General features: G+C 39.2%; 1 protein-coding gene across 1 annotated transcript; it reads right to left on the reverse strand.

Moving 5' to 3' along the window:
• Positions 1 to 565: 565 nt before the first annotated feature.
• LOC122831993 (ephrin type-B receptor 2-like) lies at positions 566 to 25,745 on the reverse strand. Its single transcript, XM_044118424.1, has 16 exons — positions 25,483 to 25,745; positions 16,718 to 16,782; positions 15,956 to 16,640; positions 14,450 to 14,605; positions 12,706 to 13,041; positions 12,213 to 12,337; positions 11,942 to 12,104; positions 10,563 to 10,671; positions 10,294 to 10,358; positions 10,026 to 10,148; positions 9,639 to 9,886; positions 8,721 to 8,936; positions 8,486 to 8,635; positions 7,835 to 8,028; positions 7,594 to 7,749; positions 566 to 6,731 (listed from the first exon to the last, which is right to left on the reverse strand). Exons 1-16 carry the CDS (start codon positions 25,553 to 25,555, stop codon positions 6,623 to 6,625), a joined length of 2,973 nt encoding a protein of 990 aa, XP_043974359.1. The 5' UTR covers positions 25,556 to 25,745; the 3' UTR covers positions 566 to 6,622.
• Positions 25,746 to 27,558: the final 1,813 nt, after the last annotated feature.

The raw sequence follows: 27,558 nt of genomic DNA on the forward strand, positions 1-27,558 counted from the left end.
AGAAAACCAATAGTATTTCTTTCCACGTCTTCTGTGAAAAAAACAGGGAAATTTAAGTTTTAACTTGTGCTCTTACTTATTTAATGATGCCACCTAGAAAGGGCAGTGAGAAGCTAAACTCAAACAAAATTTTATTTAGATTTATCTTTATCACAAGAACCAATAAGGAGGTTGGTGGATTGGTCATATATTTGTACATTTCTGGGTAATTTTGTGTTTTTATTTCACATTTTGTACCCATATTTGTGTTATTCAACCGTTTATGTATCATCCACCCATCCCAGTTCAGTGTTGTGATTACGTGGAGGACATTTACTTACATTTATCGCTGCTGTCCATCCCTTTATGGTCCCAGTCTACATCCTCTGATGGCTAATGGTTCCCGTCATTCAACTGAAATAATCTCAAACAGGTTTCTTCATGGTGAAAATAAGCCCACTGTATTCCAATAGTTTCCAGTTATCAATAAACCCACCTCCATTGAAATGCTTGATTTACATACATAATTTCCCCCCCCATTTACACAATTTGATATAAAGAAAAATATAATTTTGAATGTGTTTATTTTCCTTTATTTGATCTTTTCTTTGTTTTTTTTACAAAATGAAACCAGTATTACAAACACTTAAAATCAATTCCTCATTCACAGGAGTGCCATCAAATGTACATTTATACAATATAAGAAAAAGAAGAAGAAGAAGAAAGGTAGAAGTGAGGTCACAGTGATAGGATCGTTTGGCTTCTGGTGACACCATGTGGTCCATCATCCACATGCTTTGGACCAAAAGAGTCCCGGGAAAAATATTCTGCAAAAAGTAAAACTGTGCTGTAAAGGGAGCAGCTAAGGCCTTAAAGTTTAATACAACCTTGTTGATTTTACGAAGAAAGCAAGAAAAATGCTCTGTTGTGTCTGATCCTAAAAACCATTCGATTATTTCTGTTTTTTGTCTATTTTTTTTTAAGTGGATGTTTCTCAGGGCTTAATGAAAATGATGTGGCGACACTTTTTCAGAGAGTGAGGCAGAGGTGGATATTTAAAAAAAGAGCTTGACAGCTAAAGAAAATTAACTTAATAAAAGTAAAGGCTTAAGTAAAATCTGGTCTAAATACTTCTGTAAAAATCAACTACAGTAAAAATAACATCTAGCTCTTAAGTTGCAGCATTTTTTTTTTTGCATTTTTTTTTTGTCTTTTTGCCACAAAGAAAAAACAAAACAAAAAGCCCATAGACAGGATATATTTATTAACCTTAAAGAAAAGGACATATTTAAAGGATATATGTAAAATGTTGGTGTACATCTAAATAATTGAGCTCAGTATAAGTAGCATAATTCAATGGAATATAATAAAATCCCTAATTTTATTTTTTAAAACCTGGTTTCTGAGCTGGACATCAATCCGCTGCTTGGCTGCGTCTTTAAAGCAACAATAAAAAATAATTCTGTCCACCAAAACTAATCCTAACTGTGATCGTGATACTAAGCACTTACTCTTTACTCAACTGAAAAATGTACAAAACAACTGAGTAAATTAGCACTTTAGTGTTAATGTGAATAAATTAATTTAGGGGAAGCTAAGTGTGCTAAATGTTTTCAAAGTTGGCAAAAATGCTGAAGAGACAAATGAAAAATTTGCGAAATCTCCCCTGATGATTTTAAATGACCCAAAGTGTGATATTTGATCAAATCTAAAAATGGCCGAATAAAAACTGGAACACATTTTAGAAAAGTAGCTTTATAGGTTGCTCTTTTTATCCACTTGAATGTCTCACAGTCTCTGAGAAAACAAAAATAAAGAAATGATGATAAACATGGAAATTTTACTTTGCTTTCATATCTATCATCTGAACATGTGGAGCTCGTTTACTGCAGATCTGGAATCAAAGAATCAGGCTTTTTTCTGCTATAAATAAACACGCACACACACACACACACAAGAGATTACTTTCTCTTCACAAACAGAAGCCAAATTTAAGTGAGGTTGTTTCTGTTTTTATGTCTGTGAAGGATCCAGGAACACAATGACGACTAACTTCAGGTTAGAATAACATCAGTTCAACAATAACAAAAAAAAGAGAAGAAAAACAATGATATAAATAAATGTAAATATCAAATCTGTGTCCAGGCTAATGATTATTTCCTTCAACGCATGTAATAAACTAAAGGAGTGCAGAAATTTAATAATGACAAAAAGATTAAAAACCTGCATTTCTATGATAGACTTGGAAGAACCACAACTAACAGACAAACAAAAAGTAAAAAGTGGAACCATACGTTGCAAAAACACAGATTGAAAGAACTAGATTTCACAGCAAAAACACACCCTATTAAAATACATCAGTCTGTGTGATCCATTACGCCAGGAGTGTGTGCAGAGTCGGCGTGTGTTCAGTACATTACAGTGAGTTTGTGTGCAGCTGTATAACACATACAGGGACTTTGTTTCTGACACACACAATGCTGCATGAGAAAATACCTTTTCAGAAAAATCTGCCCATTTTTAAAATTAAAAGTTAAAAACATCTGAACTCTGCTTGGAGATTTTCAAAATAAGAGCTCTGGAAGAACGTTCCCTAACAGTTTGCTCAGGCAGAACCACAGAGAACTCGCTGCGTCCTTAACACACAGATCATCGTCAAACAGAGACAGAAGTTATTATACAAGGAAAACAATGAGATTTAGAAACCGATGACTTCAGGTCAGACTTTCAAATCTGCTAGAAAATAAGTGGATCGGGTCGTTCCAGTGGGCAAAAACACAGAACCACAAAAGAAAGAATCACATTCTCATAATTTACAAAGGCATTTACAACAAGAACACAGATCACACACAACCTCACATATGAGCAGATAAATGTGATTGTACAGAGGAATGTTTCAGTCAAAACACAAAAGAGAGCGTCGTATCTTGACACTGCAGTGAGGAAGGTTTGAGCTGCTCTCACTCAACAGTCTGATTGAAAGTTTGGATCAAATGTTTCTTTCCTTCAAATGGATGGACAGAAGAAAGCTTCTCTTTAGGAAATCATCCTTGATTGTTTTTCTATGCTTAGCCTGTCAAACTTTCAGCTAATAGAATAAAAACATGTGGTTGTGACCTATTTGTATTGTTATGCTAGTTTTCAAAGTTCACTCCAGATGAAGTGAATTTTGCATTCTGAGAGATTCAATGCTTCTCAGTGTGTTTGCAGGAAATCAGGATTTGTTTTAAGAAACTTCAAAGTTTTGAGCGAGAGCAGCAAAGTTTCTGAGTGTAAAAATAAGAATTTCTGCTCCTGAACAGAAAATGCATGCTTTTGTTTTTTTGACAGGATTGTTCTTACATACATTTGTGCAAATTCAACAGGAGGAAGAGGTTTAACATTCTAAACATCTGAGACAAAAAGAGATTTGATAACATGTTACATGAACCAGGAAAATCATTTCAGTTCTGTGAGGTATAAATGCAAAACTCAGTCATTTTAATGTAAAGTTTGTTCCTTTTCAACAAAAGCTTATCGTTCTCATCAATCAGGCATTAGCTGCATGTTTCCTGTTTGGAAAGAGAGCTTTGTGTTCGTGTTTTCACAACATCAGGGAGATATGTAAGAATATTTTTGTTAGCAGTTTTGGCTCAAATGACCAAGGACGGCAGGTTTTTCTATGATGCTGTACTAGTGCTATAGCAGATTTAAAAAAAGAAATTAATTTCCACAAAAAAAATCTGAAACTTTCATATTAACATCAGAAACTTTCTAGAAAAAAATTTGACTTCTAGACCTCAGATATGCATTATTATTTAAATACTGAGCTACAAAAGCAAAACATTTATGAGAAACAAAATTCTGATTATTCTCAAAAATTTTCTAGAAAAAACATGTAAATTTGAAACGTGGATGGAGGCCGGCTCCTGCAGAACCACGTTCTGCATGTGCAGATTCATTTTAACCCATCAGACTGAATAACCTTCACATTAAAACGGTTTCCACGACCACTTTTATCTTTTCTACACCATTTTTACCAAATGATAAGAGTGATCCACAAAAACCAGAACATGCGTTTGATGAGAGGTAAGAAACAGATATTCTTCTTCTTCTTACACAAAAAGCCCTGAATGACCAAACTCCAGGTCATGTCAAACATCTGCAGGTTTCCTGGTGACTCCTGGACTTTCTCAGGTGGTTAAAGGTGGAGCTTCTCCTGTGGAACCGGCTCCCAGTTTCTATGAATGAGGCGGTGGCACTTCTAGACATGGGTGATACGGCTCTGTGTCCAGGGTGCCATCAGATCAGGGGTGGCAAGAAAACTAAAAATCTGCACCTACTCACCACTGCTGCCCTGTGTTTGCTCAGGATCAAGGACTGCAGCCAATCAATGGTTTCCTTAGACCTGGGGTCTGCAACCTTTACAATTCAAATATTCATCTAGTGCTGCAAAAAATGCATAAATGTAATGATTTAAATGTTTTACTTGGAAAATTTCTGAAATGTAACTGAAATCTATTTTTATTTTCAGATTTTGTTGGCAGGCATCAGGTAGGAGGACTTTAACTTTGTCTTTTTCATGCTTGACTGATTAAACGATCCTCCAGACACTAGAGGGCAGCAGAGGCCAGTAAAACAAGTGCAACGTAGCACTAGGGCTAGCACAGGATCTTACTAGAATATTAGCACAGAAAAATAATAGCACCAGAAGAAAGATGTTTTAATGAGAAAAAAAGCTTCTGGAGTATCAAAACTGACACAAACGGTTCAGTTAATCCGCGTGGTTCTTTCTTTAAAATGGACTCAGACGTTTAAACAATCGTTTGAAAGTCATGATAGTTTCACTCTAGTGTTTTAAAATATTAAGTATTTCGGTATTTGTAACAGGAATACCAAGTATAACTTCTTCAACATTCCTAATTTTGAAGCAGTTTCATGCAGGATTTCTCATAAAATTATGACTTGTTCTCATATTATTATGACTTTACTTATTTGTGTAATTAAAAAACATAAATAAATAAAAATCAATGGTAAAAAAAAGTGCTAGAAGAAAAAAAATTAATTGGGAACGACAGCCATGAAAATAGAAAATAAGACGTTTACTTGATAATTAAAACAGTTCAGGCTGCAGACGCGCTGCCTCACAGAAACCTTTAAATTATCAAACCTTTAAATCTGTTTTTTAGAGCTTCATGTGAATGGATATAAATACGACTGTTTTTACTCAAATTAATGGAATAAGTCCCAGGAGGCCTGAAGTGAACTTCTCTGTTGTGAGTTGTGTGTAATTAGGAATCAGCAGAGTAAATAAAACATTAAAACCTGCAGGCGTCTAAATTCATTTGATTTAAACTCAGTCAGTTGAACCAGGAAGAGTTTTGGTTGGAAGAAGATAAAAAAGGAAATAAACAGCAAAGAAGTACTGAAGTTTGAAGTGTTTTTAGATAAAACTGTTTTGTTTTCCTGTGGCTCATACAGGCAAACAAGAGTCCTAAGAGTTTAAATTATTTATATGTTCCTGCAGGATTTAAGATTCACCTATTAAAGGGGAAGTACCATGTGTTTTCCAGGCACAAAGTGCCATTTTATAGCATAAACTACTAACCAAGTTAACCTCAATTGATCTTAAAATGCTATATATCAAATATAACTTAAAAAAAAGAAATTTGACTTCTCAGCTTAATGCCTTGAAATTGGGCCTGTGTCTCTTTAAGAACTCCTTTCTGAAGCTCAGAATCCAGGAAGTAATCCCAACATGGCTCCTCTGTTAACCCCTTAACGTTTTTAACAGCGTTGCTCTGGGAAGTAGCTCCTATAATGAGCTCAGTTGTTCCACCAGGTGTTTGCTAATTGCTACTGGCTAGTCTGTAGGATCTGAAAGGGGAGGAGCTATGCCTTATAGGCAGGGCTAGTTCTACCCACGTGTTTTGCACAGCTGAGTGGTTGCCATGGAGATTAAAGGATTTCTCAAACATGTATGACAGAATCAAATCAACACTCCAGGTTTGTTTTTGATGAAGGAATAACATTATCACATGATGTAAAAGTTAAAAAAAGAGAGATTTTACATAGTACTGCCCCTTTAAATATTAAAATAAATAACGTCTCAAACACTGAAAACTGCCCTCATCCACAATGCCAAACCAAGAGTCAGGAAATCTGATTGGTGAAACGAGTAGAAAAGAGAGCCGGAGGAGTGAAGAGACAGATGTCAGTCAGTCCAGATGTTCCCTTCAGCTGATTGTCTGTGATGTTTAAGGCCTCGAAGTCCGCCTGACACCAAAAGCACCACATGTGAGGTCTGATGAGATCAAGTCAACCTTAAACTGGAACTGCCAGGTCACGTTGGACGGACTTTCTTGTTGCTCAGTAGAGGAACTTGGTGGTGGAGGTGTTGAGTGGAAACAGAGCGTATCATCTCAAACGGCTGCAGGTCGACTGCAACTCGAAGCCCCTGAATGCACCGTTACCTGAACGCAGCAGCTGCCACAACAACAAGCCGACGTCTCTGCGCTGCCGAGCGACGGACCCGAACGGGTGGAGTCTGTAGGGAGGAACGGTGAGGTCACAGTTTGGATGGATGCTGTTGGCTCTCCTCTGAAGTTCGGGAGGACGCTGGCCTCCTGCGGTGAGCAGAGCCCGAGCGGACGGGTCCGTGGAATCACACCTCCACTGAGGTAATCTGGTTCATCTGCGCCCTCATAGCCTGGATGCTGTTCAGGATCTTCTTCTGGTGGCCGGCCAGCGTCACGCCTATCCTGACGATGTCCCTACAAACAAAACCAGGCTGATTCTGAGTGACTGAGGCAGAAATAATAATAACAGGCTGAAGCGAGTAATCGGATTAATCCATTATTGAAATTTAGAAATAGATTGTTAACAGAATCAGAAGGCTAACTGCTGAAAGAACAAGACTCTCTAAACACTATTTGTCCTACCCAAAACATCAAGTGGCAATTTTAGTTTCACCTGGTTTAAATTCTGCATTAAATAAAAAATCTGCAGAATGTGTCACATTTTCAATACAATTAATCATCAGAATAATTTATAAAATGATCAATAACTAAAATAATCATAAAGCCTGGCAATTTTACAACACTAAAATTATAAAATGTACAGAAGCATACTGGCCCCTTCACAATAAGAGTCTAAACCTATTTCCTGTGTTCTTCTTACAGATCATTAAAGCAGCCAACAGCATCTCCTCTATTTGTGAAAAAACACTGGCTGGGTAGTTATAACATTAGGAAATAATGTATATTTTTAGAAAAACTGCACTAATATTGATAATCTTATTTCAATATTTCCATTTTCTTCTATTCCTGAATCTGGGCTGCATGTCCTTCCACTTCTCTTTACTCTGTAAAATAAAGGCCAGTAGTTCCAGAAAATCCTGTTTCTAAGAAATGCAGGTATATTTGTGTAAAATTTAGAATTAGCTGCAGTTATTTTCCTTTAATATTTTAACTCTTTTTACTCAGGTTTTAACTGGAACATCCTTCCACACGTAAAATTGATCTAGATATATTTTTGTTTTATACCTAAAGGTTTTACTCATTGTTAAGGTTCTTTTAAACGTGCTGTGTCAATAAACCGATCTGAAATGTGATGTATGAGAGGTAACCAGCGTACTCCATGGTCATCTGGGAAACCACGTCGAAGCTGCTGAAGCCTTCGTTGGCAAAGTTCTCCTGGTACTGGCCCATCTTGATGGCCTCCAGCCACTCATCCACCGTGCTGAAGGAGGAGAAGTCCGGGGCGCTGCGGTCCAGCAGGGCTAAGTGAACACTGGTGAAAAAACCCAGAACAGAACAGAGATGTGGTTAGTGAGCGGGTATGGGCCGGTCCGGGTGTGAAGAGTCTGCCTGCTCACCATGACGACAGCGGCGTCGTGGTCTTGAGGGTGTTGGGGTTGCGGATCATCTTGTCAAGTGTGCCGACGATCTGACTGAATTTGGGCCGATTGTTGCGATCTTTCTGCCAGCAGTCAAGCATCAGCTGGTGCAGCGCGCTCGGACAGTCCATCGGAGCCGGCAGCCTGTAGTCCTGCTCTATGGCATTGATCACCTGCACAGACCCAATCACTGATGAAAACTCACACTACTCTTGTCAAGAGATCAGCACCAAAACACATCAAAGATCTGCTGCTGTTGTATCCAGAACCTCCCAGGTCTCCTGGTTCTGGTTCTGCTCTGCATCCAGAGCCAGACCCAAACATGGAGAAGCAGCATTCAGCTTCTATGCACCACAGATCTGGAACAAACGTCCAGAAAACGGCAAAGCAGCCGAAACACTGACTGGCTTTAAATCAAGACTAAAGTCCCGTCTGTTCAGAGTGACTTCTGATTAATAATAACTGAAACATTGACCAACATAATTTATGTGTCTTGATGATTTTAATGATGGCATTTGACAAAATGTAATGCCAAATGATGTTTTTATGTTGTCATGATGTAAAGCACTTCTGACCAACAGTAGAAAACCAAACACTTTCTGTGTTGATCTCCAGTGGGGATTCACTTACATCTTGGTTGCTCATGTCCCAGTACGGCCGTTCACCGTAGGACATCACCTCCCACATGACTATGCCGTAGCTCCAGCAGTCACTGGAGGAGGTGAACTTCCTGTACTGAATGGCCTCCGGCGCCGTCCACCGGATGGGAATCTTCCCTCCCTGCAGGGAGGAAGGACGTAGGAAATTTGCCACCAATTGAAAATGAATTCATCACAAGTACGTTTGTTCTTCAGTAAGGACTCACCAAAGAGCTGGTGTATGTCGGGTCGGACGTGTCGTCCTCCAGGAAACGCGAAAGGCCAAAGTCGGACACTTTGCACACCAGGTTGCTGTTCACCAGGATGTTCCTGGCAGCCAGGTCTCGATGAACGTAGTTCATCTCACAAAGGTATTTCATTCCTGCTGCGATGCCGCGCAGCATCCCCACCAGCTGGATCACAGTGAACTGCCCATCGTTTTGCTTTTGGAAAGAGAAAAACTAGTTATGTTATGTTTGGTCCACTTTAATCCAACTACAACCCGTTTGTCTAGAGAGTCCAGTTCATTTGGGGAAGTGTGAATGTGTAATTGAACCAAAAAGTGAACTCTGATCCACCTCAGTCTGGGTTTGGTTGAAACGAACTTTGGTTCGGTTTGAATTCATATGTGAACACCAAGCGGACTGGAGACCGAAACAGAAGCAGGAAGTGGTTTACAGAGGAACAGGTTGTCACAGGGTTTGGTTGGTTTGACTCAGAGCAGAAAGAGAACCAGAGCAGCTGGAGATGGAACTGATGCTGACCTTTTGGTTCCAACAGAAGTTTCTATTTTGGTCCCCAATCGAACAGAGTCTACCGGACTTTCAGCTGTGAAAACAGCTTAAGACATCCATCCATCTATCCATTTTCTATTCACCCTTCGTCCCTAATGGGGTCGGACACCTTACCGTCAGTAAATTTATTCGACTTTTCAAGTCAGAATCTAGTTTAGCAGCAGGACCAACCACAGAGTATAAATGTTTCTGAAGTCGTGTCAGCATCTATTTTCCACAGAGTGTTCATAAAGCAAGCTGATCAGTGTCACTTAGTCTTACTGGTTATCATCCTTATGAACAGAGCAAGAGTCAACTCTGCTCACAGTATGCTGGTATGGCGTATCTTTGTGTATCATGTGGTAGCATTACCCTAAGAAAGGAGTCCAGGGATCCGTTCTCCATGAACTCTGTGATGATCATCACTGGGCTGCTCTTGGTCACCACCCCCTCCAGATGGATGATGTTCGGATGGTCAAACTGGCCCATGATGGATGCCTCACTCAGGAAGTCCCGCCTCTGGCGCTCAGTGTAGCCCGCCTTCAGCGTCTTGATGGCCACCAGCATCTCTCTTTTCCCAGGCTGCCGCAGGTTTCCACTGCATACCTCCCCAAACTCACCTATCGGAAAGACGAGTTGGCAGTTTGGAAAAGGACAAAGAGGTCTCTCATTGAGAAGGAAGAGTTGAGCCAAACAGCAAAGCTCCGAATATTCCAGTTTATCCTCAAACTTTGTGTTTCTGATTCACCGTCTCCTTACCTGCACCAATGACCTGCTCTATCTTGACGCAGGAAATGTCGATCTCTTTGGCAAACTCTCTCACAGCTTCATTGGGATCTTCGTATGTGAAGGGATCAATGTAGATTTTCACTCCTGGGGAAACTGTCAGAGAGAGAAACGGAACAGCAGCAGAGGTGCAAAACACATCTCAAAGTTAGGAGCAGCCAAAACTAAGTCCAATCTCACTAAAGACGGCTTTTAATCTTTATAGCTGTTGGACGAGAAAAAGACTGAATCAGCTGCTTACTGTGGCCGCTGGTGTAATGTTGGAGTTTGTCGGAGTATTCTGATTCTGGTCTGTCTGTACTCCTCCTGATGAGGAAAAACAAAGATCTTTAAGGTAAAAAATGTCTACAGATAAAAACAATGTGTTTATGTTACATGTATATAGCACCAAAAGGACATTAGATGCATTCAGACGTGCATGTGAGTCCTGGAAGTATAACTCACCAGTTCTTACTCTATTAACAACTGTTGGCCGAGTTTATTTACCTGTACCGTCAAATAACGGCTCACCTGCGACAGACGATTATGACAACAGTCATGGCGATGATAAAGACGACTCCTGCTGCAGACGAACCGATGATGAGAGGAAGCTTCTCCTGGATACTGGAGTTATACTCTTCTAAACAACAAAAGCAGACAAAAGATAAACACTGGAGCTGACTGAGATACAGCGCCTTAAAACGTGTTGGTCAGCCAGACTCTGAGCAGGTCTGCTTCCTCCTTTCACTGCCTGGTTTCACTAACCACAGGCAGACTTTTTGTTTATGTTGCAAGGATTCTCACAAGTTAACTTCTAGATTGTGGCACGAAATAACTGCCAGACCCTGATGGGCTAACACCTCAGGCCATAAATGTACTAGAGGATTTCAGTGTTTTGATTGGACCTCACAGAGCTTTCCACACCTCACCGCATCAGAAACTATCCAGTTAAAAGTCCAAGAAGAGGAAAACCAATTAAATCCACAATCTGCATCTATTACAGGGTTTCTGCAGGTTTCACCAACTCAAACTTAAGACTTCTTAAGACCTTTTTAAAGCCATTATGACTTAAATTTAAGACCTGTGTCATGAGAGAAATGTACAAAAGAAAATTGTATATTTTATGTAGTAGTAGCCAGCTTTTTTACACAGAATGCACAGAGCATTGTATAGAAAAGTTGAACGTTGTCTAGCTTACTGGCCATAATTTACACTTATCAATGAGAGATGCAAAAAGCTAACTTGCTAGCTAGCCTCAACAGAACATAAACTGATGTCTGCGACTCAAACGTTTTCTTGAAAGAAAAATCCCAGGAAGAAAATAAACTACATAGAATATATGAGATTAAATAATCCTGCCACAACATTTAGGACCTGTGATTATCGTATTTAAGGTCAATTTACAGATTTTCTATTGAATTTCAGACTTTTTACAGCCTGATCATTTTGGACATGTGAATTTAAGGATGAGCGGACAGCAGACAGAATCTGCATAACATTTCATATCCAATAGAGACGCTGAGCAATGAAAGAGCTTCGACTCCCCAAAAGAAAGTAGAAACAGATTTTTGATCTGTCCAGGAGCGACATTACTCTCTGAGCCAGTGGTTAGTGGATTGTCTTAATGGATTCAGTCTCTAATGAGACGTTTTTATTCCAGAATTTCTCTAAACAACTTCAACTGACTTTAGAACCACCTTCTACAGACTCCACTGGAGGCCAGAGAGAAATAAAAGACTGGGTGGGATTTGGCATAATTCAACCTTCCTCTTCACTAGTGGGTTCATACAACACACACACACACACACACACACACACACACACACACACACACACACACACAGATATCCGCTTCTTGACAGAAATTTAAAGGTTATTTACATCCTTCAGGCAGATACAAGAGGTCTTACCCATAGTAATGGTTTGGAAGTACATTTTGCCGCTGAAGCTTCCAAATCCAGCGACAGTTCGAGCTCGGACCTGGAAGACGTAGATGGTTCCAGGCTTTAAGGCCCGTATGACTGCTGTGTTGGTCTGACTCCTTATCAGAGAGGAGTTCCCTTCGGCCAAGTTCTGAAACAGAAAACAAAACAATTCAACCTGTGACTGTTCTCTGTCCAGAACCTAAAACCCATCTACAAATGTTCCAGGGAAAGACGGACCCAATCAGCAGGGATGTACCTTCTCATAATACTGGAGTTCATAGTCCAGGATAACACCGTTAGGCTGATCGGGCTGAGACCAGGACAGGGTGATGCTGTTGGGAGTTCTGCTAACTTGGTGGATGATGGACACTGCAGATGGTGCTGAGAAGAAACCAGAAAAATGATAAGTTAGAGAAAAAATGAGACACAGAAAGAGCACCAGAGACGAACGCTTGGTCTCAAAACCCTCAGTGTGTTCTCCACCAAGGAGACCAACGTCCATGTTTAGCTAGCTTATTTTCAAAGTTAGCTAAAGCGCTAAATGAAAAATCTTCTTTCTTCTTTCTACCTTTCGCTAACTTATTTCCAAAGCTAACTTTGGAAACTTTAGCCAACTTCTTTTTGAAGTTAGCTACAGGAAAAAAATTAGCTCTGCTATTTAAGGATTAGCGGAAGTGTGTCGACAGGAAATGTCTTTTGTTCTTCTGTCCCGTTGGATCTTGAAACAGGTTTGAAAGATGTTCACTAACCGGCCTGGTTGGTGGTGATGTTGGCGGACGTGTACTGTGGCGAATACGGACTCTGGTCAGACACTCCGTTCACAGCTTGGATCTCAAAGGTGTACTGGGTGTGAGCCAGCAGGTCGCTGATGCGGACGCCGGTGTCCGTCAGGCCGAGCTGCCGCGGGACAAACTGGACGTTGTCTCCGCAGCGGGTGCAGCTGCCCCGCCGGCTGTCGCAGCTCTTACAGATGATGTTGTAGACCACGTCCTCCCGGCCTCCGCTCTCCAGCGGCGGGCTCCACTCCAGCCTCACAGACGTTTCGTTCACCATGGAGATGACCCGCTGTGGCGCTGAAGGAACAGCTGGGCGGGAAGAAGAGCGTCACACGACAAACCAGCCGAACATCCACACAACGATCTACAAGACTTCTCCAAACTGTAAGCTCAGTCTACTTATAACTAAACAGTTCTGATGATTAAAATGAGCTTGATCATTTCCATTCTGATTATTAATATTTTTAGAAAGGCATTTTTGTTTACATCATAATCCATTTAATTTAATTGTTTTTTTTCTGTAAAGTGCCTTGAGACATTTATAGTAAATTGTCGCTACATAAATAAGCTGAATTGAACTGTAAGTGGATTTAATTTTTTATTCATTGTTTTTGGTTGTAGTGTTTTATTTTTAGATATTTAAAATATCTTCCAGCTCCAGTGTTAAAATGTACAAAATTTTGTTTATTGGACTTTGAGAGCCTGCATTATTACAGCATCATCAATGTATTACTTGAAAACATTCTCAAAACAATATTATAGTTTATAATTGGCCACTGATAAAATAGTGAGTTATTTAGCATTGATTGACAGCGCTAAGCCCCTCCTCCTGACTCTGATTGGTTGTTTTTGGTTCGTTTCTTTAGATGACAATAGAAACTCAGGAAAGAGGTGGAGAAGATTAATCTTTTCACAGATTATCTGCCTCATATTACAGTGTCATGACAGGGTGAGAGTTTTAGCAAATGTGTAGAAAAACATGGGATTTTCAAATAAATATTACAAACTGCAGCTTTAAGCTTCATTCGATTCAGCTGTTTTGGAGAAGGGGGGCCTCCAAACATTGCTCACACTAATTAAAAATAAATGCTGAATCAAACATCATTCTACTTATTCATGTTGTCAGATTATTAATGTGTTGTCCGTACAGAGTAGAGTACCCAAAATTATACTGAAGAAAGAGTAGCACTGCTTCAAGTAAAGAGTCCAAGAAATTATTCAAGCGTGAAAAAGTATTTGGTAAAAAGTCAAGTACTGAGTAACTGATCAAATTATAAATCATTTAATATTTTAAAATAGCATCATAAAGTTAAGTGGAAATGTTGTTATTTTAAGGACCAAAGTGACAATAATTCATAGAAATAACAAACACATTTTTTTATCAATACAAACTTAATAAACTTTGATAAAAACTGCAGGTGTGCGTCTGTTTTTGGTTGTTTTTTTATTCAGTGAATCCACACATTTTACTCAAGGTAAAGTAAAGATACTTCATAATGTGATTATGAAGTAAAAGTAGTAAAAATACTTGTTTTCAAAAATCTTACTGAAGTAAACGTAACAGGGTAAATGTAACAATCTATCCCTGATTATTCACTCATCATCATTATCATCATCATCATCATCATCATCATCATCATCATCAGTCGGATGTGTTTGTGATCGTGCTGCGCCGCTGCAGACCGGCTGCGGTGATTTCCGGTGTGTTTTTACGTACTGGTGCACGGCATCCGGGGAGGATCGGCGTCAGCGCGGTAGTAGCCGTTACGACAGATGCAGTTGGTTGCTCCGTCGCTGATGGTTCGGCTGTTTATGGGACACTGCAGGCATTTCTCATCTCCCTGTGCAGCTTTGAAGAAACCCGACACACAAGCTGGAGAAAGAACAGACAACTCCAGGCTCAGGCAGGAAAACGAGCAGCAGACAAGCTGAACATGGTCACATGGCGCCACTTTGCATCGTTTCTGCTTGTTGTTACCTAAACAGTCCTGACACACATCAGCACTTGACATGTTCTGAAAACAATATTTCTACGTTTCTTTCTTGCTCACATTTTCTCCGGAAAGCAGAAGGCCTGCTCATGTCTGCGTCTGAGAAAGGTCAGATCATTAACATGACAGCTACAGAGACCCCGACAGATGCTGTCACTTTTCATATCTCAACATGTTAGAACATGGGATGCAATCAGGGCGAAAGGAGCAGGAAAATCTCTGTTTCAAATCACACTGTAAATCCTGTAAACTTTACACTTACCGGCAGACCTGAAAACAAATTCAGCTTTTACAGCAGCAGTCTAATCCTACACTGACAAACTGTAGAAAATGTAAATGTTAGTACATTTATGCACAATGGGAAAGTCCCTGTTGCCACATAAATATCACATTGTTAATTTTTGCCAAGGAATCAATTTTTATAAAAACAAGAACCGCCATCAGTCTGACATATTGAAACCGTTGAATTTACTAATTCAACAAATTTCTATAGAAAATAATCCTTACATAATACGTTCCTGATTTAAATCTTATTAATTTTGGGTCGTTCAGGCGGTACCATTGCCATGGCGACAAACAGTTACAGCTGTAATTGGTGGAGTCACATTACTGTTCAAAATGTTTTATAATGCACAGTGTCCCAATTCAGCAGACAGAATAAATAAAAGTTACAAAAGATTTGCAGCATAATCTTAAAGGGGCGGTATCATGTAAAATCAACTTATATGTTAAAATGTTTTTTCTTCATCAAAAACAAAACTAGAGTGTTGTTTTGATTCTTTCATGGAAGTTTGATTAGTCCCTTAATCTCCATGGCAACCATTAAGCTGTGCAAAACGCCTGGGTGGACACAGCCCCTCCTCCAAGTCGCAGCTCCTTCAGACTAGCCAGCAGCAATTAGCAAACACCTGGTGGAACTGCTGAGCTCATCATAGGAGCTACTTCTCAGCAACGCTGGTAAAAACGATGTTAAAGGGTTAACTGAGGAAACAGCAGGAGTTTTTAAAGAGACACAGGCCCAATTTCAAGGAGTTCAGTTAAGAAGTCAAACTTAAGTCATAATTTGATATTTATAGGTTTTTTATAACAACTGAAGGTAACATAGTTAATTGATGATGCCATAAAATGGCCCTATGTGCCAGGAAAACACGATACTGCCCCTTTAAGGAAATGTCTGCATTCATGCACTATCTGCATTCACACCTGAATGCAGATAGCAACGTCTTCCTCACCTTGGCAAAGTGTGCCGTTCTCCAGCGCCTCGTGGCCGGCCTTACACATGCAGCGGCCGATGGGAACCATCCACTCCCCGTCCCCGTTGCAGTACAGCTTGATGGGAACGTCCACCTCCTCCCCGTTGGGGACGCACACTCCCCTGGCAGCCACCAGAGAGGTGCTCTCCGCTCCGGACAGAGTCTCAGGGAACACCGCCCCGTTCTGGATCACCCGCGGACATTTCCTGTAGTACACCTTGACGGCGATGATGGACATGCAGGCGCCGTAATCCTGGAAAGCCAAGTAGAATCCCTTACGAGAAACCGGTCCGAAACTTCGAACTTCGCTGTTGATCTTCATTATGCGTCCTCCCAGCTCCACCTGGGAGAAACTTTCATCGGCTGCTATCGTGTCCACCTTCACCCAGGGGTTCTCCATCCAGGGCGGGAAAGATTTGCTGGCCACGTCGGAGTCCGACTCGTAGTAGTAAAGGTTGAAGGTCTCCTTGCAGGAGCCGGGAACGTTGGGAATGGAGCTGCAGTCCCGCACTGAGAACTTCATCTGGACGTGGATGCGCTGAGCGCCGCGGCGCTGGATGAACCGGGTCCGGATCCAGTTGTTCTGGCTGTTGTCAAAAACATTGCAGACCTGGTACGTTCGAATGGTATTCATGTGTTCATCATAGCCACTCACTTCTTCCCACTGACACAGAAACACAAACACAGAACGACAGATGTTAACTTTCATCTAGCTTCGCTTTGTTTCACTGTTTCTCTCACCCCTTGTGACGGGTTGATGGTCCAGCCCAGTTCTGCTGTTGCTGTCGTTGAATCCATCAGAACTTCTGCAGAAAAGACAAAAGGAGGAAACGATTGAGACAGAGTTCAACTTTTTCTGTTCTTTCAACTGTTTCATTGGATGGAAAAAAACTAAAAATATAAACAAAACAACCTTTAATATTGATCGCATAATTAATAAGCATTTCCCAACATCTGATGTCTGTTATTATTGTGTAGTTTTTCCAAGTTGGAATTAAAAATGTAGTAATGATTTCATGTGAAGTTGCCTACAGTCGTAATAAAATCCACTATGAACATCTGCAGTGTAACAAAACTATTCAATTCATTCAGAAAATACGTTTCAAAGTTTGTGTAGAACACGATTTTAAAAAAATAAATCTATATATACATATACACACACACATATGTATATATTTCTGTTCTAAATGTGGTCCTGCCTGTACGCAGACGAACTTTGTAAATTTTTGTAAAAGATTAGTAAAAAACAGGAGCCACTGAAAACACTGCAGGAGGTCTGCCAGGCCAGTTGGTGGCGCTGTAGCAGAAACAGAACAACACAAAAAAACGGTAAAATAAACAAGTAAGGCCAAATGTTTGGGACAGAGAGAGAAATTGAGTATCAGTGCCATAGTTTCAAACCTCTGACAATAATAAATCCTGCTGGACAATAAATTAGTTATCGCAATAAATGATAATATTGTTGTTTGACACCATTTTCAAGTAATGAAAATAATAATGGCATAATAATGAAAGAACACATTCTTAAAGATCAATAAACTTTAAATTCTAATGAATATTAACACAGGAACTAGAAGACATTTTAAATATCCAAAATAAACAAACAAAACAACAGAAAGAACAAAGAAAATTAATTATGGAGTTTCTAAACAAAACTGTCCTTCAAAAAAAGGGACAGTTGAGACCAAAGACTTTTACCATCCAGGTTTTGGTAGAAAAATAGAGAGCAAAGGGAAAAATGGAAATTATTGAGCTCATTTGAATTCATCATGCAATGAATTGATTTATTGGTTATTGGACTTCAGCTAGTAGCTTGTTTTGCTAAATGCTATCAGCAGCTGGACACCGGCCAAAGTCCTCTGACCAAACCAGAGAGGACGACGTTTAATTCAGGCGATAAAAACCTGGACTGTGATTTTTTGTCTCTGCTGCAGCTTTGAGGTTGAAAACACGATGCTAAAGTTTGATGCTCGCTAACTGCTGGGTTTCTGCTGCACACAGCATTTCTCATGACTATTTCCTGTTAAAGGTTAAAATGTGTTGTTTATTCTGTTGTCTTCAATTGTCAATAAACTTTGTTTTGTTTCCATTTTTGGCAAAACGAAACAAGCTCAAGCTGAAATAATTAGTCAGGACTTTGGGAAACGACTGCCAGGGTCTGGCTGGTCGATGCTAAAGTGTGAGCAGCACTGCTGCAACCAAACGGCCCATTTTTCCGGGTGATCGCTTCCTGTTAGCGTCAGCAGCGATTAATGAGGAGCAGGGAGCGAGTGGAGAGCCAGGTGTTAGAGCCACAGTTAGGCAGGAACAAAGAGGCCACCAGCGCTGACCTGCAGGACATTTCAAATTAATCTATTCACCTCACAGTTCAAAACTCAAATTCCCACAAACTGCTTCATGCTTAGTGTGTTTTTAATGTTAGTAGCTTCCATTGTGGTGTCATTATCAATGTTTCGTTTGATGATATTGCATTGAAATCACATGTAGCAACACTTTTTAATGTTGCTTTAATTCACATATCTTATATTTTTGAAAGAAAAAGTCCCTTCAGAGACACTGTGGGTGCAGCGCTCAGCCCCAGGAGGATCTGCAGCTTTCTGGCTGCAGCACCGCTGGCTGCAGCACAGCCTGGTGTGCAGACACAAATCATCACACGCTTTTATGACTTCACTAGCTGTTACGTCGAGTTTCTAAACTGTCCGTATTGAAGATGTGAGTTTGTGAACCCAGGATTTATTCTGGAGGTTCGATACAAACAACAAGATGGCAAATATTGACCAAAACTTAATTGTTCTATTGATCAATCAATTAATCGAATGAAAAAATGGGACATTCTGCAAAATTTCCTTTAAACTGCGTAAACTTTTTTAATGCGATAAGACTTTAAAAATAAACAAATAATTCAATTTATTGCTTAAGTAAGAAAAACTGCAATAGCATTTGATCATTTTTAGCAAGGAATGCAACTGCAGCAAGAGGCTGATTATTATTTTTCTATTAATTAATAATTGGACAGGAAATGGTTTTTAAAAGGAGATTTTTTTTACAGAATTTGAACCATGTGAAGCTAAAACTGTCATTTGAGGATTTCTGTACAATTTTAATTTTTTTATTGATCCATTTTACAAAATGTTTGTATGGTTTGTTTAATTTTAGCTTTAAAAAATCACTTTTACTAAATTACTTTGAATTTGTGGATGGAAAGTTTCTCCAGTCACTCCACTGGAGCTGGATTCGTTCAGAAAAACTAAGCTTTTATAATTTAGCTTTTATTTCTGTGTTGGAAAGTACTTTGACTAAATTCTGCATCAAAGTACAAATACTGTACTTGAAGTTTTTCTTTTACTTTTCATGTTACTTTCTAGTTCTCCACTCACTACAATTCAGAGGGTTTAGTTAGTTAAAGAGCGTTTTGTCCACTGCAAAAAGTTTGGACACCCCAGGCACTAATAAAACTAAATTCAGCTGACTTGACACTAATTGGACGAGATTCGCTCTAACTGCTCGTGGATGAATGAAATTGGGATGCACTCCTGATGAAAAATGTATAAATACTCGGGATCTGAAGTTTTGGATAAATATTCTCGCTGTCTGCATGTTTTGAAACTTTCTCCAAGCCGCACATAACATGCAGAAACAAATCCGTCATAATCAGAGGGAAGGAGAATTAAATACACCAGTGAATGTGTGTTAATAATGAACGACGCTGCCGCAGTTCCACATTTAAAATGCATGTGGGCTCGGCACAGCTGGAGCTTCTAGTGGAAGATGGAGAGACGAGATGCATTAGTGTCTGACGTTCTCCTTTCTGCTGCATATTTATTAGAGCTGGTTCTCATTCCCAGCAGTACAGACAGAAAAAAACATCTGGAAATCACCCGAAATAGCAGGAATTCCTGCTAAACTTTTATATAAATTGTTTCATATAAACCTGACAAATTATCTTCTGTTCAAACCAAAACCCAGTTTGGTTTGTAAAATATGTTTGGTTTAATATTAGAATTTCATCTTTTCTTTTTTCCTGCAGACTGTAGTTAATTAGCTTTGATTCCTCCAACTGCCTCCATCTGTTCCTGTAGTTCTGCTGCATGGGTGTAGAGGGCGCTCTTGTGCTTCCGTCCCCCTGCGTGATTCAGTAAAAGTAGGCCAAAGAGGAGGAGAGACTGGGCCAACTAAGCCCAGCACACATAATCCTACTAGGCTGCATCACATAATATGTCATGATAGATCAAACCAACAGAGACGCATCATAAAACTCCCTGCTTCACGTCACAGCGGGGGCTGTTAGCTAGCTTCCAGCTTTTATCTCCTTAGCAATCAAATTCAAGATTGATAGTTTCGTCTCCGCATGGCCTCCATGAGGAGCAGTGCAGAAGAGATCACGCACATATTTTTATTGCTTTGAGGTGAAATCCTCAATATGTCATTTTGCTGAGTAGTTGAACCCAAGATGCAGGCAATCAGAGGCACAAATATGATTTAGAAATATTAACAAAACGAATAAACAAAGAAACTAAACAAAAAATAAGGAAATGATCAAAATACAAACACAGAAAAACCCAAACAATCCAGGATCATGACATTAATAATAACTGACAAATATGTTGACAGCTTTCCACAAAAAATTAATAAATCAAATCATAAATTTCCCTAAAGTAACTTCAAACCAATAAAGGTCATAAATCTTATTTTATATCCTGCAGATAATAGCAGATCCCAGTACTTCACAATAAGCATTTATATTAGGAAATGTCTGTTAATTCTAATTATATAATTCAATTGATTTTAATAAGCTAAAAATTTTAACAAAACTAAACATATTTTTCTTTTCTTTTTTTGCATAAACAATTCAGAGCCAGAACATTTCCGTTGTGTTTCTGGTAAAACTGACACAAAGGCAACATCTGCTGTTTGCAGCTAAACGAACAAACAGACATCTGAGCTGAAGAATAATACAGATATTTAAAGTTTTTAATCTGTTCTTCCGGTTTCTCAACCATCAGGTTGGAGCAAAGATCATCTCTGATCATTCTTCCTTTAGAAATGTGGATGCTAACAGTAGCGTTAGCTGCTACATGTTTAGCACTAAGAGGCTATTTTAGACTTGAACAGATTTGCTGATAGGCTAACTCCTTTTAGCGCAACTTGATTCAACAATAGTTTCTTCCAGCGTCCAATCAGATCGTTTAGAAGCAGAATTTAACCCCTAGTAGGCCGAGAGAAGCGACTTTGTCCCTTGCTGCTGTTAGCGGATGCAGCTTGTGTGTCACATTAACAGGCGTGTCAGAAATGCTATTAAAAAGGTTCCTGCTCAGGACGTTTATATGTAGAAAAAGAAATGTGAATAATTATGTGACAATTTTTAATGCAATCAAGCCTGAATCAGCTTACTCAGTCATAGTAAACACTCTGGAATAAAATAAAAAATAATTTCAGGCTAATGTTGCATGAATCACTAATTTTCTGGACATTTTGCTGAGCTGTTGGGAAACCAGTGGGTTCGGGTGTGTGACTGTCCGCTAGAGATTGAGTAAGCAGAAATAACGTGGACTAAAATGACTGATCCCGTTGGGAAAGAAAATATGCTTGAGTGAATATAAGCTACAGTAAAACTGATGCATCAGTGGACAATGAGACTCAATGTCTCAGAGTGTTTGAGCTTTGAGGTCATTCCTATCAGGACATCTTTATCCAAACCAAAACACTCAGAGAAGATTTTAACGTAATATCGAGACATTTATGTTTTTCTATGAATCTTGGGTTACTGGCTTTTCTTTATGTTTTTTTTCCTCTCATGTTGCAAAAACACGATAAGACCAATATAATGATGCTGAAATGAGTTTGTGTTTCACTCCTTTTTCTCTCCACATGGATTATTTATCAGCACACAGAAATAATAAAGCCTCCAGGATGAGAACACCCTCTCTGTTGTGTCGTGATTCTGCATGTTTGAAGTCAGAGTTGACTGAAAGTGTCCCCAGAAACACATTATGTTGATTACACTTCTACTGGCACACAACGAACAGAAATGTTACAATAAATCTCATCAATCTGGGGCACAAGAACAGGATCCCTGAGGGCTGCAGCAGAGAAACGCACGGTAAGGTACACGCAGGCACAGCAGACACGACAACCAGCGACTCAAACTCAGCAGCTGCGCTTCCACCGAGCAAATAATTACACAATTTAACATTTCTAAAATAAATATGCTTCATGGAAACATACCAATTTCGTTTTGACGGTTGAGGTAATTTTGTGGCCGAGTCAAAGTTATTTTTATTTTTTCCAACCTGAACACTGTTTTTACGTCACACGAGTCACGTGACTAGAACAGGTGTTCAACAGCAAAACCACGAAGAAGAAAACGACAGGAAGTAGCAGGAGGCTGATGGAAAATCCGTACCATCGGCTAATTATCACTTTTGTTCCCTTTTTCTTTTGCATGTCATTATAATCGTAAAAATAGTATATGATTTAAAGAGGATAACAAGAAATAAAGATTATATATTTCTTTTTATCAGTCGATTTTTATAAGACTGATTCTAGAAAAAATAAATCACGTGAATGAATGTACAAAAATCAAACATGAGGGAAGATATAGTAATAAATTAGTGTTTCTGATCGGTAATCCGATAACACATTTAGCTAATCTCCTAAAATTTATGATTATTATAAAATAAGGGTCTTTTTTATCGTGTCCACCAGGGGGCGCACTGACGGTAACCACTAGCTAACAGTCTTGAGAGTCCAACACAATTTTCTTCATAAAATCTTTTAGCTACATTATGACAACTATTCATTAAGAGAATTAAAGCATCAATTAAAATAGTATTTTAATTAATATGAATAAATATGTTACACTTTGTTGATGTACATTTTAAGAATAATCCAGAAGTATTTCGTCAGCTCAAATGAGCCAAAGCTACGGATCGTACAGTGACAGCGGCATGTTGTTTAAATTATAACTTATCACATGAATTAATGTATTCACATGTGATTTTCAATTGTGAAGTTGTTCTTCTGACATTAGCGGAATATTGACAAAGATTTGAGCATATTTGTAATGAAAACGCTGTCAGTGTGCAGGAACAGCAGCGCGGATCAGGCACATCATCAGCTGTGGTGAAGAAGATCCAGAAGATTCAGACTGACTCACATTCAGGTGATGGATAAATGAAAAGAAATGCTGGTTGGCACCAGGCTGCAGAAAAACTCAGAAGTGACTGAGATTGCGACCTGAACCAGGATTCACAAGGAGAAGAAGAAACATTAGCACAAACCAGAGACAGACTGAAGATGCTGTGAAAGCGAAGGCCTCCATGTTGGTGCAGCAGCAGCGACTCAGTAACTCTTCACTTAAGGCTTACATGACACAACATATCATAACATGTCATGAACACATTTAATGGACTTTTTATGCAAGTTTTAATGCAGTTTTGCATTCAGAGTGCCATTATTTCATTCATGACAACAGTTTTTGACAGGGTCTTATGCACACATTTTAATAAAGTCTTACTCTATTTTCTCTTTTTCCAATTGTTTTCAGTTTTTCAGTGTGTGGAAGAAGAGCACCTGTTGCCTGTTGTGTCTCTGGGGCTCAGCGCTGCCCCCTATCAGTGAGGCACGGTACTTTCTGCCTCAGTCGGCGCATTTTCACTTCACATCAGAATATTAATTAAATCCATCAGACTGTAAAACGTTAACAAATGTAGAACGTGTGTAAATAACAGCGATAATCATGTGAAAAACGGCCTGCTTCATTCGCTCTATGTGACACAGCACCCCCAGAGGTAAGATGCAGTACTGCACTGCTTCACCCAGACGGGGAAAGAACTAAACATGAGTGTGAAAGCTCTCAGGACGAGCCGCGAATAATGTGCTCAGATATTTTTATCAGTGTGTTCTGCTGCCTCGCTGCCTGCCCTCGACACTTTCTCTCTGCGTATTCATGGATTCTCTCCTGGTACTCCGGCTTCTTCCTGCGGTCCAAAAACCTTCATGTTCAGATAATTGGTTACTCTAAACTGCCCTTCAGTGGGAGAGAGTGTTTGGCCACTTGTCATGGACTATAATGTGGTCCTGTTATCAAATATCTGATGGAGATTTGAATAAGTCTGTCACAATAATAAAGTTATTATTTATTGCCACTTGTGTCTTTGTGGCTCAGTGCTGCCCCCTATCAGTGAGGCCCATAAGTTACATTGTCCCATTAGTTATTGTAATGAACAATAGTATTGTTTTGAGACCATTTTCAACTAATATAACAGTAATAATGCAAGAAAACATTCTCAAAGATCAATAAACAATAACATCCAAAATAAAGAAGCAAAATAACAAATAAAAAGAATTGTGGAGCCTTTTAAGCAAAATTATCCTCCAGAAAAAGAGATGAGAAGCATCAGACTGAAGACTTTCATCATCCAGTTTTTGGTATAAAGAGAAAAAAGAGAAATGGAAATTATGGAGCTCATTTTAATTTGTCTTGCTATCAACTGATTTATTGCTCATCAATAAAACATCTGATAGTTTATTAACTACCTTTTTAAATTAAAAATGCATGAAATTAGCTTTTTAAAAAGTAAATAGTCTCTACCAGATGGATGAAATGAAATCTGGTTGGTATAAGAGACGATGAGTGGTGCTAACCGGACTTCACATTACTGCTGAATTTCTTCTCAATTTAAACCGATTAAATGTAAAACTAACGTCACAGATTTAAACATTAGATAATTATGTGTGTTTTTAAGAATCTGTCACAAATCAACAACCAATTAACTTCCAGCTCCAAACAAAAGCAGTTCTCTGACGCCCTGTGGTGCAGACAGAAGCATATTTTCAACGCTAACTTCAGTCCTGTCACTTATAAAAACAGAAAGAATTGGTGCTAAAATGTATTTATGACAGTTCATCCCTGAAACAATCTACCAAAAGCAACCAGACGATGGTGAACTCAGAAATATTCATGTCGGATTCAAGAGAACAAACTGAATAGTTTATCCTAAAATAAACAATAATTTAAGCTTTTATTTGAAACATAAGTTTTATTTCTAATCATTTAATTATAAACAGCTTCCAGCAGCTGTTTCATAAGAATTAAATGATCTCACTCTCCACAGATACTGATTCATTTCACTGTGTAGGAAATTCTTTCATTCATTTCATTATCATTTTGTTTTACCTTATGCACAGTCCTGAATAAATATTCGTGCTTGTTCTGATTTGGACCAAACTCCAGGATGCTACAGAGTTACTTTCTGAGCTGCGGGGTCCAGTTTTCACAAGCTGACAGGAATACTGCAGGGAGGCCCCGAATCTTCCAAATCCTACAGAATCAGGCTGCTGGCTCACATGTTGAGCATAAATAACGATAATATTAACAACAGTAAGAGCAATAATAACAATACTGCTACGAATAATGAATGCATTGAATGTTTCCCCCCTGCAGGCTCCTCTTCATGTCAGCAGCAGAAAGATGAGCATAGATCTGTGCAGGCAGACAGACTTACCTTCCACAGCCCACACCGACGGCAGCATCCACAGAAAACACACCACGTCCATAATCACGGGCATCCCGCGCATCTGAGTGTGCGATCAACAACAGGAAGAAGAAGAAGAAGAAGAAGGGAAGGAAGGAAGGCAGGAAGCGATGCATCCGTCCAGCAGCCGTGCAGCAGCGGAGCCCTGGCTGTGGATTCATTCAGAAACACGGAGCTTCATCCTCGTCATCATCAGCGACAGAAGGGATCATGGCTGGGATCGCTGCTGCCGCCGCGGCTGCGGCCGATCAGACTGGGAGCAACCAACTGGAGGGACGGGGGGCAAATATATGAACAATGGATGGATGGATGGATAGATAGATGGATGGATGGATGGATGGATGGATGGATGGATGGATGGATAGATAGATAGATAGATAGATAGATAGATAGATAGATAGATAGATAGATAGATAGATAGATAGATAGATAGATAGATAGATAGATAGATAGATAGATAAAATTTACATATTATAAAGTATAAGTTGAACTAAAATGCCCCCCCTTAAACTAAGCACATTATTATAGTTTATTATATTACATTTCAGAGCAAAGTGTTTTACTTTGAAAGCATAAGAAACATCAGATAATCAACAGTCGTGAAAACCAAAAACAATTATTACATTTCGTTAATTTTCATCATTAAAATGATCAATATCAGATATATTGATCAATGTTCCATTTATTATAAATAAAAGGAAACTTTAAACAGGTTGGTTTTAGCCTTGATTTAATGGAACTCAGTGTTTCAGCTGTTTTGCAGTTTTCTGGAAGTTTGTTCTGCTCTGAATCCAGAACCAGAACCAGAACCTGAGAGGTCTGGAATGTTGATCCACAGCAGATCTTTAAGCTTTCAGTGATTTATGAAGTAGAATATATACCAGCTAAACTTTTAAATATCAAATCTCACGCATTAACAGCAAAATACTGAGGATTAATAGAAACAGTCACAGCAACAGTGATGATAATTTTAATTTAATATCCATTTATGATCATGTTTTTAAAATGTTTGGACTTTGCTTAACTTCTCCCAGCTAAACTAGGAATATAAATTAAGTACAAAATCAACATTCATAAAGAATGTAAAAGTATATAAATACACAGATGAATAAATACACTATGCTATATACATTAGCATTCATATGGTTCAGTGGGTCTGTTAGGTAGCCAATTAAATGAAAGATAATTTTACCAAAGAACTCGTGTATCAGACTTATGAAATGATATTATTTAGAGAATCTGTTGCGTCTATGTTTTTAGTTTTAATCTTAATTGTCCACCAGGACTCTGCTCTGATTCTCAGCTTCTTGGCGGCTAAAACTGCAGAGACTCTACAGCTGATCTGCATGAGCCGTTTCATAACTGGAAACTGGAATGAGCTGAAGAGCATGAGTCAGAGGGACGATGCAGGAGTAGTGCTGACATTGAAGAGAGAGAAGGAAAAAGAGAGAGAGAGGCAAAGAGAGAGAGAGAGAGAGAGAACTCTGGGAGGAAATAGAGCAGAAGAATATGAGCTTGACAAAAAGGAATCCAGCCTGCCTCCAGATGAGTGAGGGCTGCAAAACAAGAGATTAAAGGAGCCCAGGGCTTGTTCCCATGGAAACCTTTGCCCATGGAGATGGCAGAGAGAATGCAGCAGATTGTAGGTCAGACGTGCTATCAGCGGTCCAATCAGATGTAAATCTGTCCTGACTTGAGGGTCATAGAATCAGCAGCAAAGCTGGTTGCTCTCAGTTGCTGTTGAGGTTCTACTTCCTGGTTAAAAAAGAGCTTCTTCTGGATCCAACAACTGCTCTGTTCAGCAAAGAAAGTAACAATATACAGAATTAGAAATAAATCTGAAGCCTTTACCTTGTGTCTCTAAAGACTGCATGAATAATTGGTGAAAATTGTAAAATGTTTTGTGCAACCTGCTGATTTAATCACTGGTCCTTCATTGTTCATGTCTGTTTTCTACTGAAAGCAATGGAGTCTCATTCAGCAACAAGCTCATTTTTATATTAGCTACCCTGAATTATTTAAAGTACTCATGTTTTCTTGCACACT

Source organism: Gambusia affinis, linkage group LG01, assembly GCF_019740435.1.
Source record: "Gambusia affinis linkage group LG01, SWU_Gaff_1.0, whole genome shotgun sequence".
Lineage (NCBI taxonomy): Eukaryota > Metazoa > Chordata > Actinopteri > Cyprinodontiformes > Poeciliidae > Gambusia > Gambusia affinis.

Coding starts and splice junctions, on each gene's coding strand:
- LOC122831993 (XM_044118424.1), bottom strand. CDS start 25,555: ATGCGCGGGATGCCCGTGATTATGGACGTGGTGTGTTTTCTGTGGATG. Junction 10,359..10,562: donor GTCATAATCGTCTGTCGCAG/GTGAGCCGTTAT, acceptor TTTCCTCATCAG/GAGGAGTACAGACAGACCAG. Junction 8,029..8,485: donor GGGACATGAGCAACCAAGAT/GTAAGTGAATCC, acceptor GGGTCTGTGCAG/GTGATCAATGCCATAGAGCA.